Consider the following 18062-nt stretch of genomic DNA (forward strand, 5'->3'; position numbering starts at 1 on the left):
GGTATATATTCGAAGTTATCCAATCAATGGAAAAATAAGTAGAATTCCCATGAAATCTCAACTATATAACTGAAGTAACCATGAATTAAACCTACTTGAAGTAACATCAGCTCAATCTCATGAGCTCCAAAACAACACTTCTCCCGGTGTTGTTTTTGCTTAGCAAGGGGGCCATAGCATTTAGGAAACTGTTCCGTGCTCTATTGTCACTTAGGATATCTCCCCCAGCCCTAGGAAAACTTTTGTGGGATTCCATGACTTCTGACTTTCCCCTGCCTGTCTCACCCACTCCAGACTTTAATCTTGTACTGGCCTTCTGATGAGCATGCACAGAGTGCTCCAAATTCAGAGTTGCTCTGCGACAGTTCAGCTCCCATTGACTTGAGTACAGTTGCACTTGTTTTGCTAGGTTTGGATCTGGCCATATGTGTCTCAGCAGACTCTTGATAGAAGTGGATGTTTGCCCTGTGGGCTGTCTCTTGCTGCATCTTATATACCCAGCGCAGAGGCTGTACAGTGATTCTGTCTGCAAACTTACGTGGTTTGTGTCAGACAGCTGTGGGCAAGGTCAGCGTAAAGTAGAATTTTGAAGTGGACAAATGTATTTTTAAAATGAAAATTGGCTAATGGAGCGATTTTATTTTTTAAAACTTGTGGAACAATAGTAAGAGGGATTTCTCTTAAGATGAGCTGGTGGTCAGCCGGTACTCTGAAGCCTGCATCTTAATAGACACAGATTCAAGCCACAAAGGCTATCAGGTTGAAATATCATGCCCTGAGATGGGCTGGAGGCACTTGTGAGTCTCACAGTAGAAGAGAACTCTGAGCAAACAGGCCCTTTGGTCTATTCCCAGACCGTGGTCTCCAGCACTGCTGCAGATTGAGAGTCCTTGTGCTGTGTCTAGCTCATGAGTATGGCACACAGGCCCTGTGAACCAACAGAAAGGTCTGGCTGTGTGTTGAACTTGGAGTTGAAGACCCAATTACCTTTTAAAAACCTGTGGGCATCAGATTTCCATGGAATAGATGTGGGGGCCAGCCTTAGCCGTTTGGTACTGTTGGTATCAGAGAAGGTAAAAAGGGAGAAGTTCCAGTAGCTGTTACGGCCTAGTGGGGACAGGCTATTGTCGGATTGTTCCCTATGTTCTCTAATCCAGTCCAGTTCTTGCCTCAAGGTCTGAGGCTTCCATTTACTTCCCGTGGGCAACCCCTTCCTGATGCTCCTGCAGAATGAAATATTTTATGACCCGAGCACTGAGTTTTTTGGGAGGAGTTGGAACAGAATGCGAGTCTTTATGAGGGACCTCTCTAAACTGTCTGCAGAATGGAAGAGCTGGTGCTCCCAATAATCCAGGGAAGCTTCTCCGTAGAGACAGCTGATCAGTCTAAACCTACCTTCTCTCAATTTCTTCCCATTACCCCTACTTATACCCATTCCTTCCAGTCTAACCAGTTCTGACCCCCTGGATGTTTCAAGTCCTAAGAGAAAAGTCTACCAATCCCAGTGAAGATTCAAGCCAGACTGGCTTTTTTTTTCTCCCAACCCTTCTTTAAAAACATCTTAAGTCAAGGACAAGCATCCCTACAAATCAGGTAAACAGCTTTAATTTTATAACATTTCCAAGCGCTAGATGCAACGCCAAAAATAGAACAGAAAAACTCCTTTGAATCGGCCCTCCCTCCTTTATAGCACATTGGCCTCTGAATTTTTCTCAAGGGAGGTGTGTTCTGCATTGTCAACCCAAGGTCACTTTGTTTGAACGGGAGATGCAGTCCTCCCCTTACATAAGTGTTTCGAGGGATGCACTCGAGTAACTCTAGCCTCGGAGTTTAGCACTGCTCAGAGCTGGAACATGAGGCCCGTGCTTGGAATGGCTTTGCTGTGCCTGCTGCTGCTCCTCCCCTCGGCTGCTCTGCCTAGAGAAGGAGGCGTTGGGGGAGGACTTTCACCTGCGGAAGACCTGGAAATAACCTTTTCAAAGGAGTTGGGACTTGGAGAGGAGCAGAGAGAAAAGGAAGACGAGCACGTATATGAAGCAGCAGAACCCAACTTAATGGCATTGACATCCAAGGCCACAGCTGCTACTCATCTTCTGAAGAGTGACAAGCCAGGAGATGATGCCAAAGGAGCAAAATGCCGTCAGCTCATCCCTGAGGAGGCAGTTTTCCCAGTTCTAGGGTCAGATTCCAGCCTGCCCCCTTGGCCCATGGGTGGGCTGGAAGGGCCAGTGTGCATGGTGAAAATGGGCAGGAGGTACGGCTTGGGACAGAGTCACTTGGAAGTCGTGGGGGTCCTTACCAGCTACGAAAGTGATTTCCTCAAGGTGGTGAGACGTTCAAGCTGGGATCAAGGCCAGTTGGAGACCTTTGGGATCTGTCCTGCTGGGGAGACCCATTCTGCTCTCCTGTCTCTGAAACACATCAGTGCTCACTTGGCTGACCCGGGGGAGAACAGGTTCCTTGTGCTGCATCTTGAAGAAGGTATGTGCTAAGAGAACCCTGAACTGACCGACGGGTTGAGAGAGATGCTCAGATACCATGTTGATAAGTGTGGTATTACGCTGCAAATATTGCTTTGCACACCAAAGAGAGGGGTTGGTAGAGGATGAAGTGGGGGAGGGAAGGAGAGTTCCTCTCTGAGTAGAAATGACCTAATCAGTATACAGGGTAGCAGCCGTGTTAGTCTGTATTCGCAAAAAGAAAAGGAGTACTTGTGGCACCTTAGAGACTATGCTCAAATAAATTTGTTAGTCTCTAAGGTGCCACAAGTACTCCTTTTTCTTTTTGCTAATTAGTATAATAAACTTCCCATTTGTCTTTAGCCACCATCTGAATTGTGATGATCACCTCGAGTGTGTCCCCATCCCTAACAACCTCCTATCCTCTGCTGTGACTTCCAGTGTTGCTGGGTTAATAGACCCCACCACTGCGCTTGTTTCTGGCCTTCAAGGGCCGTCTCACTGGTTCCTCCAATATTTACGGTAAAATCCAAAGGATCAGTTTAGACCATGTTCTCTTATTGGAGAAAAGGGGGGAGAGAGGATATGTTCCTAAAGGTGGCAACAATGTTCTTGCCTGCTCTTAGCAGTGACCCAGTTCATAGGAGCTCTTCATACCCCAGCGGTGGACCTGGCATAAAATCCTAGAGAGAGCCAATTGCTGAGAACAATTCACTCTTGTTCTTTCCTCAGTAGTGTCGATCTCCTGTGTAATGTCTCCAATCCCGTTCTTGAAGCATATCTCAGTCCTTGCTGCCAGGGTGAGTTTGCCTGTGTAAAAACCCTGCAGTTCCTCCTTTGCAGTACATGGCACAAGGACTCTTAAGCAGGCAAATGTGAATGGATCTGTCCAGGTGTAGCCACCCTGCACGCTTACCCTGGGGTGCGTGTGAGGAAAGGGCAACATTGAGAGTCTCCTAAATCAGTCTTTGGCCCTGTTTGCCCTGGCAGCCAAGTCTGTGTCTGAGGGATCTCTTGCCAGCAGCGTTCTAGCATGGGCAGGGATTTGACCTGGCTGAGAACTGTGCTAGTTAAAAAGGGTGAACTTTCTTCCCACTCCCCTACACCCACCTGCCAGCCTACAGCATATTTAAATATATAACTCTTAGATGATCTTAATGGGCCCTTCTGGTTTTGAAATCAGTTTAGTCATATGCAGCCACAATGTCAGCGTTCCCTCGCTTTGCTTCTCCAGGTCAGGGGTGGGATCATGTCCATGGAGGAAAAGGGAATTCAGTCTCCAAGGCACGTCCTTTTTTTTTGGCCTGTCTGCTCTGGAGCTGGGTTTTGTTCCATGGATGCCTGCCTGGCATCCCTGAGCACCCAGCAGCTGTTGAAAACTCTGCTGACTTGGGCTGGGTTTGAACCAGCAACACAGAGCTGGATAGTGCTGGCCCTGGTCGGCAGTGCCCCGAGCTATCCAGTTCATCCTGAAGCATGACTTTGCATTACTGTTCTCAGACAGAAAGAAATCTTGGGCATACTTGGTGAGAGAAACCACGCGATAACTGCTCCCAGGACAGTTGTATTTCATGTGCATGGCTCTGAATAATCTGTTAGTTCTGGCTGGGGGAAGCTTCCCAGGGCCTGCAAAACAGCAGACCTCTTTTGCTGTTAACCATTTTTTGTACCTTTTTAGTGAAAACAAATTTGCCCCTCAAGTTAGCAAAATGGTGTCCCCTAAGCATTCAGCCATATTTTGCTGTAGTATCACTTGCATTTGCTAGTTAGCACTAGTCATGTCACTTAAGTAATGCAAAGTTGTTAAGGACGTTCTTGCAAAACCAGGTTTACGGAGGCTGTGTGGTTTGTTGGATTGAACAGAGGCCTGGGAGTCAGGACCCGTTCAATTTCATCTTGGCTCTGATGCCTTTCCTAATGCTCTGATCTCTCCAGGATCACCACACCCAGCGCCACTGTAGTCAAGCTCCTGGCCGGACTCAACGGCACGAGTCACTTAGCCCAAGCTGGTACCCAGCAACTGAGGGGCCCCAAATCAGTGGCAGTTTCTAAACGTTTTTGGTCTTAAACTCCCTCTGAAGCGTCTGGCACCGGCACTGCAGGGAGACAGGATACTGAGGTAGATGGACCATTGGTCTGACTCAGTCTGGCTGTTCAGATGTGGGCATCACTCCTCCCACTCCAGCCCCCTGGTCCCTGCTTCTGAAGAGGCTGTAGCTTCTGATCCAGGATGTGCATTTTGCCAGGGCGGGTTATCGTTAGGATGAGCAATTCAACTTGCTCTGTGGCTTGGAGATCTTTGAATGACTTCCCCATTACTGCTTCTCCTGCTGCCTCCTTTCTAGGGACTTCCTAAATAAATCCGTGGTGAGCCCCACAGGAATCAATGGTAGGATCTTGTGCTCCTCTTAGAACAGCTTGTTACAGGACTAGCTTCTGCCAGAGAATGCATTTCTGATGTCCTCCAAGTGCCTTATCCCATCTCCTCGAAAGACCTCCTGCTGTGACCGATTTCAGGAGGCCACACACACACACACTTATCCCGGATGCTGCTGTGGGTATGGAGAGCCGTCAGCAGGAGGAGTGAGAGCCTGGAGAAACTAGACAGGTCAGAGTTTGAAAAGGGGGAAGGTTTCAGTCTTGTAATGAACTGGGTGCAGCGTGTGGGAGAGTCTTCTAAGGGGCAGGGTCTGGGCTTTCGAAGCAGGAAGATCTGGATTCTGTCCTCAGTGCTACTGAGAAGTGCAGGCTGGACATAGTGTCCAGCACAGTGACAGCCAGGATGTGCTCATTGGAGGGCATCCCACTGAGCCCAGAGACACAGGGAAATTGCCCCTTGCTGCAATGTGTAGGTACAGCCAGGATTTGTTAAAGTGGCACCTGGCTTGATCTTGGCTTGGAACAAGGGCGGGGCAAAAATGTCCTGAAATTCCATGCTGTGGGCAGGGCAGCAGGAACAAATACCTTCTAATGCCTCCAGTGGACAAAGGGCTGGGGTAGATCCCTGTGGCAGCCCTGAAACCAAAGGAGCCTAGGAACTGGCAGTTCAGACAGGGATCTATTCTGCTCATTATCCTGGCTCCAGCAGTGGCCAGGGCCAGCACCAGCTGCTTCATAGGAAGGTGCAATAATCCCAGCAGTGGGTGGTGATAGAAAAACCTGCCTATAGGGAAACTTCTTCTTAATCCCTGGCAGGTACCGATTGTCTTATGCCCCGCGACAGGAAGGTTTATAACTCTAATGGTTTTGTTTTCTAGCTAGTGCCAGTGTGGATTCCTCAGCCATTATCACAGTCTGCCTAATCCCCTTTTTTTTTGTTTGTTTTTTTTTCTGGGTTTTTTTGTGTGTGTTTGTCCCTTGAAATGCTCGGCCTCTGACATCTTATGTCCAGGAGTTCCACAGGTTACCTGCATGCTAAAGGTGTATTTCCATTTACCCAGTGAGAGAGTCATGCTGTTTGTGTTGCCTTTTCTCTGGCAGTGAAGTGGGATGCTGAGACAAAGCTCAGGTTTAAGCTGGCTTTTCAAGAGGACGTGGGGCGGTCACTTGGAGAGCTCCAGTCTGCCTTGCTGGTGTTTTATCCTGGAAGCAGGGAAAGGAAGGGCAGCAAAGCAAGAGAGAAGCTCCTGGCAGCAGGAGAAGGGCTGCACCAGAAGCAGGTAAGCAGCTGCCCACGGCTGGCTTTCTTTATCTGTGCCCAACTGCTGTGCGCAGGGCAGGCACAGCTGAGCAGTGGCAGGGCATGCTCCCCCCCACCAACATGCCTCGTCCTAGATCACTAACAGGGCTCAGTCTCCGCGACCCGGTCAATCCTTGGCCCTCTCTGCTGCTCGCAAGTAGCATCTTCCGTGATGGGGTTTTTTGCAGCATAGATCCCCACACTAGAAGCTGGATGGATGGACCTGGCACAGGCAACCAGCCAAGTAAGCATGTTGCTTTAGGTTGCAGAGATCACCTTGAACCATAACTTTTATTTTATTTTGTGCCATGATTCTGGTGCCCATCCCTCCACCATCCCCTCCACGGATTCTCTTGGAGTCCCTGATGTAGCAGGTGGAGATTTGATGTGCCCCGGTGTTCCTGTAGGTGGCGCTCTCATCCCATCCTCTAAACCGGGTGCTGTGGGAAAGAGAAGGGAACAGGGATCTCTGTGTGCAGCCAGAACTTCCCATGCTCCTTGGTGAGGAAGGCAGAGCGCTCTCAGCTTCCAGGGCGGGGGCGTTGCTCGCTATCAATTCATCACCCACTCACTGGCCAGCACTGCCATGCTCCAACCTCTCTAGCATCAGCGTACCAGGCTGTGTCCAGCAAGGAGAGGCAGGGGTTACTCCTGGCTGCGGCACCCCATGTAACCAGGCAGCAGGGGCAGATGCACCAGCGCTGCTTGCCTGCTGCTCTGTCTCCACATGAATCCGCTGAGAAAATGCATCCAGTTGCCTGAGCTGCGAGTGGCTCTGCTCTGAAGGGCGACTGTAGAAACGGCCCCGTAGGGCTCTGTCTAGATTGGCTGTTGGGGATTCCAGCTCGAATGTGCTCACTTCTCGTGGGGCGTGCGGTGTCATTGAACTCGTAACGACAGCCCTGGCTGGGCCATCAGCAAGGAATAACACTGGCGCCTCTGTATCTCACTGCATGAGCTAAAGGACCAGTTTTGTTGGCTGAAGCAAACTCATAACTGTCTGTACGTGTTATCCCCACTGAAGGGGGACACAAAGCCACACTAGTCGCTGGCATTACACCTGCGGACTCGAGCTGGGCTCGAGTACCAGAGCACCGGACTCTGGTGCTAAAAGCAGCCCCGTAGACGTTCAGGCTCTGAAGCCTGGCAGGGGCGGTGAGGGGGCTTCAGAGCCCGAGCTCTGGCCTGAGTCGCAATGTCTACAGAGCTGTCTTTAGTGCTGGACTCGGAGCGTGAGCCTGTAGAACTGGGCTCAGACTCAGGGCCGCGGGCTGCCATTTGCCGTGTAGGTGTATCCTGCGAATGACTCTTTCCCTGTCTCACCTGGCCCGTCACCTGTGGTAAGAGTCTGCGGGCCAGATTCTGCCCTTGGTGACAACGGGGTTGAACAGGAGAAACGAAAGGCTAAACTTGGCCACGCAAGGGGAATCTAGTACAGTTCCCTGGAGGATGCACATGAAGGACTAGACTCCAGTGCCCTCTCCTGGAGCTGGGCTGGCCTGGCAGCGCTAATGGGAACAGACTCTGGTGTCTTCTACAGCTGGGCCGATTGGGCTCTGATATACACATGGGGCAGAGCTGTTGAATAAGGATGAGGCGTTTGAATGGTCACTTTTCAGAGCAGAAGTGCCCACGAAGGGCCGGATTGCCAAGAGCTCAGCCGCCATATGGGCACTAGAAAAATCTGGCCGCTTATTTAAGTGCTTTCCATCAAGCAGTTCTGCAGCAGAAGGGTGTGATGGGGGGCAGTGCCCCCTACAGGCACACCTTTGCCATCTCTCTTTTTTGCAGGAACCATCCCAGTGAATATTAAACCCCCTAACCTTGGTGCCTTCTCTCTCAGCACGGCCACTCCCTGAACATCTGAGAGCCAGGATTTGTTTATATCGCTGACGCAAACCAGGCTGTCACAGCTGATCCCACTACAGGAGATTGAGCCTTGTGCATCTGCTGGATTTCAGCTCCCAGCGGGAGTGCGCAGCCAGCTGGGTAGAGCGGCTCTGCACATGTGAGCTGAGCCTGTTCGAGGCTGAACCACTGAAAGGAAAAAAATACAGAGACAGCTAATGGCGTTCTGACGGTGTCCAGCCAAATCTTGTAGGGTTTTGCCCTGTGTTGGGGAAGGAGTGAATACAGGAGCCCTGTCGGAGGCAGTGGCAAAGCTCCTGTTGCCTTCAGGGGGGCAGTAAGAGACCTGTGCTGGAGCGCTCCCTCGGGACGCACTGGAGCGCTGGTCAGGCTCCTCTGGCGTAGAGCTGCCCACGGCTGGAGCAGGCAGCTGCTCGCCTTCAGGGCTCTGCCACCCAGTCGGCTGCACAGGGAGAATCCCACGCAGCTTAGAAGCTCCCTTGTTTGTTTAAATCTGAACTTATGACCAAGCCCCAGGCTAGGTGGGCTCCGTGTCAGCGTTGCCAGAATGGCGGGCTGGGGGCAGCCCCCTGAAGGAGCAGGGGGAAAGATTCTGTAGCTGCTGCGGCCACTGCTACAGACTCTGGGTCTTTTCCTTTCCAGCATCTCCCAGTGCTGAAGAGAAATGGAGCCCCACCCCCTCCGCCCCCGTTCCCTTTTCTGATCTGTTCCCCAGGGGCATGGCCCTGCCTGCCCCCTCTGATCCCTGCAGCCCTGGGAGCAGCTGAGCAGATGCGCTGATAAGCCCGAAACAGCCAGGAACAGATTGTAACTCTGCCGTCAGCGTGTAGATCCCAGAAGGAAATGGACAGAGCTGCCTTTGTAGCCAACAAGGCCTCTGGTTTGCAGGCAGGGGGAGATCCAGACCAGACGCTGCCATTCCCCTCCAGCTCCCGAACACTCAGTTACCGCCAATTTATATTCCTTCACGCTCGGCTGCCTGGGCCTCTGCAAGCCCGTCCCCTGGGTACCGTCTGGGCCTGCTGAGCTCTTGTCCCACGGTATGGGGTGAGCCAGGCAGGGACGGATTCGTGTGCAAAGGGTCGCCCCCATCGATCACCCCTTCCGCTCTCCTCCGCCTCACCTGGGGCTCCGCTCTCTCTGCAGGCTCTCTGCCTCTCCAGGGACACCCGGTACCTGCTGCTCGGGGCCTCGGTGATGTCTGCCATCCGTTCACACAGGCAGCTCAGCTTCGACGTTTCCTTGGCAATCCGGCGTCCTGGTGACGGAGGTACTTGAGGGGTGCCCCTAGGCATCTGAGTTCTCTGATGGCAACTCTTCCTAAGAGGGCTGGGGGGCCCGAAGCCCACTGGGGTCTCAAGTGTCAGTGGGGGGGGAGGCATGATGGCAGAGGTAGCTCCCACTGACTGCCCGCTGTATGCAAACTGAGGGGTTATCCGCGTAGGCAGCACAGCCTAGGGGTTAATGCGGGGGAGTGGCAGCCCAGACTCCTGGGTTCTATCCGGGGCTCTGGGTGACCTTTGGAAAGCCCCATCATTTTCACCCCCCGCTGTACTGTGTGGACAACTCTGGGCTCCACCCCAGGGGCTGGGTGGGTGTCTGGGGAGGGCACCAAGCCCCTTAGTGGGAAGGCGCGTGCTGTTGATTCCCTCTTCTCCTTCCTCTCTGCTCCCTGCCAGGCTCCCTCCTGCCCCCCCTGGAGGCCCAGCAACTGCTCTTCGGTGCAGACGAGAAGTGTTTCACCAGGATGACCCCAGCCTTGCTCTTGCTGGTGAAGCCGCGGTGCGAGGAAGACGCCCCGTCCCCCTCTTCCTTCCTCTCCGTGGGCGGTGTGCTGGAGACGGTCCCTTACCCGCAGCCCAGGTGTGCAGGCTTTTGGGATGGAAACGGGGGCAGGAGACTGGGGGTCTCCCCAGCTGAGTGATGGGTGGGAGGGGAGCGTCTGCCACTCAGCTGGGGAGACCCCCCAGTCACCTGCCGTCAGCTCCGAGCAGCTCCGCCTGCCCTAGCACCCCGGCTTTGCCCATGGGGTTAGAACTGAGTCAGTGTGTCTGACGTCGGAGGGCATGGCGGGGACCCGATGGACCTGGGGCACAAGAGGCGGAGTCCCAGAAGACAGGTTCTTTCTGGGCTGTTCTCCACGTCCAGGGCTCTGCAATGGGTTGACTTCTTTGGGGGCAGCCCAGTTACATGCCGAGGGCATTTCTGAAGATTTGGGGGGGGGGGGGAGGCAGGGGCTGATGGCTTGGGGAAAGGGCTGCCCCCAGCTCTGAGGGAAGCATGTTCCCCTCTGAGGGCCATGTGAAATGAGTTGGGTGGTTCTCAGTCTTGTTCTTGGGAGACCTGCCCTCCAGCCTGTCGCTGTTCCAGCACAGAGTCCCAAGGGACAGTGAGCCCCGCAGATGGTGCCGTGAGAGGGGGGCATGGGTGGGAGGCTCGTGTGGCTGCACCTGCTCTGTGGCTAGTGGCTCTGCTCCGGTGGCTGCCAGCTGGGCACCATTTGCCAGCACTGAGCTCCCTGTGGGGCACGAAGAAAGTCACTCGGGCTCCAGCCCCACAGCATTCCTGGGTTGGGAGACCTCTCCAGTGCAGAGCCCGGCAGGGGGCGTGGACGTGCTTGGAGACTGGGTCAGGCAGAATGGGCTCTGCAGTGCCTGTGTTAGGGGCCAAGCCCTGACAATGGCATATAGCAGGAGTGGGGCAGGGAGTGCCAGGCCCTGCGGTCGGTGCCTTGCCCACTGGGGGAGGGGAAGCCCCTGTGCCCATTGTGTGTGTTTGGGGGGGGGGGCTGGGGGGAGAGGGAACCCCCAGGCCTGTGTTTGGGGGGGGGCTGTTTGGGGGGAGAGGGAACCCCCAGGCCTGTGGCTGGGCCCATCGCATAAAGGACCCTTTGTGACCCGGTCTGTGCCTCCCTGGCAGCTCGCCCACTGGCGGCAAGGCCGAGGAGCCGGCCTCTAATGCAGCTGCTGGCCAGGCCGATGCTTCATCCCCAGCGCCCGGCAGCCACGACCAGTTCCTGGGCAGCCTGACCAGGTTTGTCAGCAGGGTCCTGAGCCCCTCAGGGGAGCCGCCTGCTGCCTCCGGCCTCCACCACTGGCTGGACTTCCAGACGATGGAGACGCTTCCTCACCAGCTGCTCAACCTGTCGGAGCAGGCAGCCCTGGAGCGGCTGGTGCAGTCGGACGAGCCCCTGGTGCTCCTGTTCCCCCAGAACAGCCAGGCCCTGCTGGAGCGGCAGTTCGGGCACTGGCGGTTGGAGGGCAGCCTGCTGCAGCTGCTGCTGGAGAAGTTCCAGGCTGTCATCCAGGAGCTGAGGGAGATCCCAGCCTTTCAAGCCAACACTGACCTCTTCCAGCATCTCCTGGCCTTCTGCTATTACCCCCTGGGGTCGGGCAGCAGCGACCCCAGGGAGCTGCCCCGTGGCCACCGGAAGCTGCACACACTGCTGCTGCTCAAAGCCCTGCAGACGGTTCGCGCCCACTGGCAGGAGAAGAGGAAGGTGTCCCGGCAGAACCGCAGCGCTGGGGCCCAGGCCTGCTGCCGGCTGCAGGAGCTGACGGTCGACCTCCACTACGAGAAGTTCATCGTCGTCCCCACGAGATACATTGCCAACAACTGCGAGGGCCCCTGCCGGTTCCCGCTCTCCACCCGCATCCCCGACTACTCCTCCCACACGGTGCTGCTGATGGGCATGCAGGAACGGGGCGCGCCCCTCCGGCGCAGCCCCTGCTGCGTGCCAGTCAAATACTCCGACAAGGAGATCATCAGAATCACCACGGAGGGCATTCAGGTCACGATGTTCCCCAACATGGTGGCAGAGGAGTGTGGCTGTCGGTAGAGACGCCCGGCCTGTCCCGTCTCTCCCTGGCGTCCTTTGGCCTTCAGAGCTTGGAGGGAGGCGACTGAGCTGAGGCTGGGGCCTGGGCTGTTGGTACCACAGCTGCCTTTCCCCAGCAATACTGGCTCGTTGTTTCCCTCTGGCCCTGGTAGGTTTATGGGCCCATCGTGCTCCAGGAAGCTGAGGGCAGCCCCAGGCGTGTCTGCCCCCCTGGGCCCACAATGGCAGCAGAGCGCAGGGGCGGCGCAAGTGACGTGTTCCTGGAGCTCGGAGGGCAGCAATAGGCCAAATCTGACCCCCCCCCACCCCCCCTCCAGCTTTGTTAGAGGTGGGATGTGGAGCGGCCATGGTGGGCAGCAGCACCCCGGCCCCTCCCTGCCTGATGCTTGTATGTGCAGTTATTTATCAATATCTTATGGTTTCATTTCCCACATTTAGTGCTGAGTGTGCTGAGGGCAGGGGACGTCCTGGGGGAAAATCTGTAACTGGGGGAGGGGGAGTCTGTCTGCATACAGGAGATTGACACAAACATGCCTGGGCCACTGATGGATGCCATGGGCTAGGTCGGGTGCTGGGCTTTGCACACAGGCCACTTCATCATGGAAGCAGAGATTCAAAGCCTGTGCTGAGAGGCAGTGCTAGGGTGGGGGCCCAGGGCTGGCATAGCGGGGGCCCAGGGAAGGCTGGGAGATTGGGCTGGTGGAGGACGGGGTGCCGCAGAGCAGGTGTGTGGTGCATTGGGAGGGCAGGGCTGGGATCAGGCAGGGGTGCTGCAGGCCAGCCATGAGGGGCATGGCACTGCTATGGGTGAAGCTTGCCTAGTCTCTCGATTCAACTCCAAATCCGCCCCAATATTTGTGCGGTTGAAGACAGGAAGACGGGGTAGGGTAGGGGGTTGCAGTCTGCCCCAGGGGTCTAGCAGGGTGCTGTAGGGGCAGCTAACTCAGCCCCACATGGAGGGAGTGCGCTGTGGCTCTTGAGAGCAGTGGTTCTCAGCCCGCAGGCTGCTTGCAGCCCATGTGACATCCTCAGGGCCGTATAGGGAGCGTACATATTGGGTGGATGCAGCCCCTATAACACACACAGAGCTGCACATGCAGCCCACAAGGGCAAATAGGTTGAGAACCAGTGCTTTGGAGCAATGCTTTGAGGAGGCGGCTCCTTGACAGCGGAGCTAGAGAAGGAAAGATCTGCTGCTCACCAGGGCTTTGGGGACCCTCCCTCACTTATCGCAGCTGGCTAATCCCAGCGCTGGTGGGCACACACCCCCTCCCCAGACCAGCCAGGGCTTTGCTTGGGTGCAGCTCACAGTCAGCCCCCTGGTGCAGAATCCCCGAGTGACCTGGGGGCTTCTGCAGCTCCATGGAAGCTGATGGGAAGCTCAGGTTACAGGCCTTTGCCACGCACCTAGTGCTCTGCTGATTCGCCTAAACTTATAAAAATCTTGACCCAGATTTGTTTTTGAAACCATTCAGTTTAATACATTATTAAAAAGGACATTTTTGCTAACTCAATAGAGGTCAGAATAAACTATTTACCTCAGCTGTTTGGGGCTGCAATGCTTCTTGTGTTCTTACTAAAGCATTGAAAAGTAGCACACTTCGCTTGTGTTTCTGTACATTCAAACTGCCCCTGAACGGGGCCGCACGGGAAAATAGGGGGTTGTGCCTTTTTTGCTCGTGCCTTAGAAGGAACTAGAAGGTTTCCCCCACCCCAGCACCCACCTGCTTGGCTTTGCCATTAACCCTTCAGCTTTCCTTAGAAGTCTCTAGGGATGCCTGGAAAACGAGTAGGATTGTAGCATCGTGGTCACCATGGAGGTCTGAAACCTGAATCGTTGAAAGGGAATGGGATTTCGATTCAGGCTGTTAGAACCTTTGTCTTTTGGTTTGGTTTTGTTAACACCCATTTAATTCAGATGTCTGACAAACACTTGGGAGAAAAGCTCTCCAGGTTAAAAACTGACACCTGTGGACCCTGAGAGAGCTCTTCAAACATGCAAAACCTCCAGAGAGTTCTCCAGCAATACCTGGACAGTCTGATTATTTCTAAGGTCACAAAACAAGCAGAAAAATATTTCTGGTGGGGCTGGGGAACCTCTCATGAAGCAAGAAATGACAAACATCCCCCCCCTTTTCGGCTCTCCTTTAAGCATCAAACTCAGGGGAGCCCAAAGTTGTGCCAGAGGCCCATGACAGCACTGGCTGCTCTCCCACTCCAGCAGCGATACCCAGCGCTGAGACAGGGCTCCACATGGAGATCTCAAAACTTCTCACCTGCACTCACAGCGACCCCTGGGCCATAGCAAAGTATCATCATCCCCATTTTACAGCTGGGGAAAGACAAGGCACAAAGAAGTGACACAACTTGCCCAGCACCACCCAGCAAGTCAGTGGCAGAGCTGGGACCAGAACTCGGATCTCCCACTGCCCACTCCATGGTTCTAATCACAAAACCCCCCTGCCTCTCTGTAGCCACAGGCAGGGACAAAGCTATCAATGGCAGGTGTGTTTAATTCCTGGGGAACTTGGCAAACAAGCAATGTTTATGGAGGGGAAAACAATCGCCAGCAAATCTCTCACGTGAGCATGGCTCTCGGGGATGAAAGGACAGGCTGGTGCTGGGCTGATTAAGCACTGCCTTCAGGCTGGAGCCTTGGGGGGCAGGGAATTTGGGTGCCCCCAGATTCAGTGTTGTTCAACCCCCTTGCTCAGGAATATTCAGACGCGAGAGGGCAGGTTCTCAGTCGTGCCTCTTGCCTTCCTTGAACTTGTGCTGCTCCCATGGCTTCCGGCCCTTGTGCTCGCCTCGCTGCTGCTTAGAGTCCCGCTTCCAGCTTTCATCATGCCTGTGCTCCTTGCGGCCTGGCCCTTGGGCTGGGGAGTCGGGCTTGGAGTGGCGGCCCTTCCCCTCGTCCCGCCTGGGCCGCTCCTTCCCCTCCCTCCGCTTGCCCTCCTTCGCCTCCCCCCGGGCTCTCTTGCTGCTGCGCTGCTGTACCTCTTCCTCCTCCTCCTCCTCTTCCTCTTCTTCTTCCTCCTCAGAGCCTGCTAGGGGCACCCTGTGCATTTTGCTGGCCTGGCCCTCTGCGGGCCTGTCCTTGGGCTGCATCTCCTTCTTGCTGCCTCTCTCCAGCTGAGCTACCACACTCTCTCTGGGCTTCTCTTCCTCCTCCTCCAGCACGCTCGGCTTCTGCCCTCTTCTTGGCTCTGCCCTGGCTGGGGAGTCTTGCTGCGTTCCTTCCACCTCAGCTTCCGGATCTTCTGCTTCTTCCGGCTCCAACCAGCTCAACCAGCTCTTGAAAAACCACAGCTCTCCCTGCAGGGGAAAGCAGCGCAAGGCAACGTGCCCACTCTTACCCTTGGGTCCTAGGCCAGCCCGGGGCGCCAGGACCCTTGTCTGTCTGTCCGGCCATTGCCATGGCAGCTGGAGCTAACTCCAGCTTTAAAGAAGACAAAAGGAGTTCCATGCAGGACCCTGCCCTCGTTCCCTCCTGTTTACACAGAGCCTTGGCCCCGCTCTGGCGTGGCCAGCAGTGACAAGTGACCTACCAGGCTCGTCTGTGGCCCCAGGGCACTTGGAGCAGCAGCCAGCCAGACAAGGTCAGCGCTCCCTAGTGACTGCAGGGCAGACCTCCTACCTGTTACAGAGAGGGGCTGGGAAGGTCAGTCACTGCTAGTGCAGATGGGACCTTCTCAGGGCGTATCTGGCGCCAGGGCTGCCAGCACTGCAGCCAATACTGCAGCCGCGGGCTCTCTAGCTCCCTTCTGCCAGCTCAGCACTTACTGAAGCTAGGCCTGATTCTGGGACATGGCGAGTGTCCCTGAAAGTGCCCTCAGTTTCCATCTACTCCAGGGGTGCAGGGGCCTGTGTCTTGCAGGATTGGGCCCAATGAGCTTAGACTGGCCTGGCTCCTCTCTAAATGGGTCCCAAGGCTCTAGGTGGCTGTGGCCTGCCCCTGCAGCCCTTCTGATGGGCGTCACTCCCTGATTTCAATGGGACTGACTGCTTGTGTGAGTAAGGGCTGCAGGATGGGCCCTGGCCAAGGTGAAAGCTGTTCTCGGGGACTCGAGGGCTCTGTGCTTCAATGACGTACTGGCTGATTTTCTCTGGTTTGCTTGGGGGGAGGGAGGGGAGGAGAGGATGACACACAGACACCTCCCCCCCCAGCTCCCTCCCTGACAGGGTGCCCCAAATGGGTTTCGCTGTCATGACCTCTAGCCCAGCACGCGAATGCGATCACTAGTGGAGGGCAGAGTTAAAACCTTCCCCTCTTCCCACCGCAGAGCCCAATGGCTGCTTTTCGGAGATGGTGCCTCCAAGGCCCCTCCTGCACTGCGGCTCCTCGCCTTACCCTCTCGCCGGCACCATCCTCGGGCAGGCTGCGCTCAGGCTGGGCCCACAGTCTGGGCTGTGTTTCGGGAACCTCGTCGTCTATGTCGATGACGTCTGGGAAGGGGGAGACAGTGGGCAAGTTCAGCCCTTTGGAGATGCACAGAGGGAAAGACTGTGCAGTGTTCCTGTGTGCTGGTACACAGCTGCTGCTTTTCACCCCAGAGCTGGTTACACTTCAATGGGGAATGCATTAGAAATAGGCCCAAACCAAAAGCCTGACCCAGAACTGCCTGAACAAGGAGGACATGCTGGTTCAGATCTGAACAGGGGGTGTGGATCCATTTTGTTTCTAGATCTATAATATCCAGGGCTCACAAAGTGCAGTACCAAGGCTTGCCTTCACTCCCCCTTGTGGAGGCTTGTCAATACGAGGTACTCCAGGAAATTAATCCAAATTAATTTTTAAAGTGGATTCGTTAAACCACATTAACTTGCTGTGTGGATGCTCTTATTCAGAAAAAATGGCTTTTATCAGAGTTTGCTTAATTCGCTTCCAAAATGAATTAAGTCTGAATAAGATAATCACACAAGGATTTAATGTGGTTGAACTAATCCACTTTAAATTTACACCTTTGCTTAATTTTCCTTAGTGTCTCCATGTAGACAAGCCCTGGGCGATAGGCAGGTAACTATCATTATCCTTACAGATGGGGAAACTAAGGCCCAGAGTGAGGACAGGCACCATTTTCAGAGTGCCCACTACTTGTGGGTGCCTCTGTTTTTTTTGGATGCCCCGCCTGAGCCCTCTTTTACTGCCAGGTCTCAGTATGGCTGGTGGTGCCTAGTCTGAAAACGCTGCCCTACGGATCTAGGTGTTACAGGTTACTCAGTTCTGCTGCCCTAGCTAGTAAGTGCTGGAGGAGCTTCTGTAACTGGTTGGTTCCTGCGTGCACAGAGATCTGGTGACGGGTTTGGGCTCCCAAACAGATTTCTTTACACAATTCCAGTTCACAGTTAAATCCTCATCTTCCAGGCTTAGAGAATGCTGCTGGAGGAGTCTGAGCCCCAGCAAATGACAGAAAACGGCCACAAACTGCCCTGCAGCTCGGGGCCCTGTCCGTCTGTCCTGGGCTAGCACGAGGACCCAGTACGGACACTGCCCAACAAGTTTATCTGGCAGCAGGAGTTCGCTTCTTGCTTTCCAATCTGCTCAAAATCCCTGGGCCCTGGGCTTGGAGTGCGGAGACCCAGCTCTGCCGCAGACCTGCTATGCCAGCTTGGGCAAGTCCCTTCGCTCTCTGTGCCTCTGCTTCCCCTCCCACCGGTCTTGCCTGGGGTGACTGTAAGCTCTTTGAGGCAGAGATGGCTCTTGCAGTGTAATTTGCACGATGGGGTCTAGCTGGCACCGCTAATACTAACGTGCTACATGGTCAGCAGCAGAGCTAGTTCCCCCCCCCTCTGTCCCAGTTCTGTGTTTCGGTCCCGCGCCCCCTGGGTGTGCAAAGGGAGGTCCGTCTCCAAGCCCAGCACCCCCCAGGACAGGCTGCTCCCCGGGACGACCCTCGATGCTGCGCAGCTCCCAGCCTCGCTGTTCTGACGTCTCTCACCTTGGAAGACCTGGAAGCCCATGCTTAGCAGAGCGACAAAGGAGGCGACCAGAATGCACTTGTTGAGGGTAAGCCCCTCCCATGGGCTCTCCTCTTTCATGGGGCCGATGGTGCGGGGCTCGGCCTTCCTTTTCGTGGGAAGGGTCTTGGGAACTTGCGAGACACAAAGAAAGTGATGTTACAGTAGGGGAGCAGGCCTGACCTGGGGGAATGGGCTAAGCACGCTAAGAGGGGGAACAGGGATCCCTTAACATCACCTAGTCTGGCCACAAAGGAGA

At 54.9% G+C, this 18062-nt stretch overlaps 2 protein-coding genes across 7 annotated transcripts in view; one reads left to right on the top strand and one right to left on the bottom strand.

Annotated features, from left to right (window-relative positions):
* Window positions 1-8: 8 nt before the first annotated feature.
* Window positions 9-13404, top strand: AMH (anti-Mullerian hormone). The gene is made up of 5 exons (XM_037885636.2): window positions 9-2481; window positions 5940-6118; window positions 9154-9277; window positions 9687-9870; window positions 10927-13404. The coding sequence occupies exons 1-5, from the start codon at window positions 1854-1856 to the stop codon at window positions 11843-11845; spliced, it is 2034 nt and encodes a 677-aa protein (XP_037741564.1). The 5' UTR covers window positions 9-1853; the 3' UTR covers window positions 11846-13404.
* A 936-nt stretch (window positions 13405-14340) lies between these two features.
* The window catches only part of JSRP1 (junctional sarcoplasmic reticulum protein 1), a 40111-nt gene continuing 36389 nt past the window's right edge, over window positions 14341-18062 (bottom strand). For all 6 annotated transcript variants that reach the window (XM_043535922.1, XM_043535923.1, XM_027832619.3 and 3 more), the window contains 3 exons: window positions 17785-17937; window positions 16197-16291; window positions 14341-15160 (listed from right to left, as the gene is read on the bottom strand). In XM_043535922.1, the coding sequence (XP_043391857.1) occupies window positions 14588-15160; window positions 16197-16291; window positions 17785-17937 (821 nt within the window). In that variant the 3' untranslated portion in view covers window positions 14341-14587. The remainder of the gene's footprint in view (window positions 15161-16196; window positions 16292-17784; window positions 17938-18062) is intronic.

The sequence above is a fragment of the Chelonia mydas genome, chromosome 25, assembly GCF_015237465.2.
Source record: "Chelonia mydas isolate rCheMyd1 chromosome 25, rCheMyd1.pri.v2, whole genome shotgun sequence".
In the NCBI taxonomy this organism is placed as follows: Eukaryota; Metazoa; Chordata; order Testudines; family Cheloniidae; genus Chelonia; species Chelonia mydas.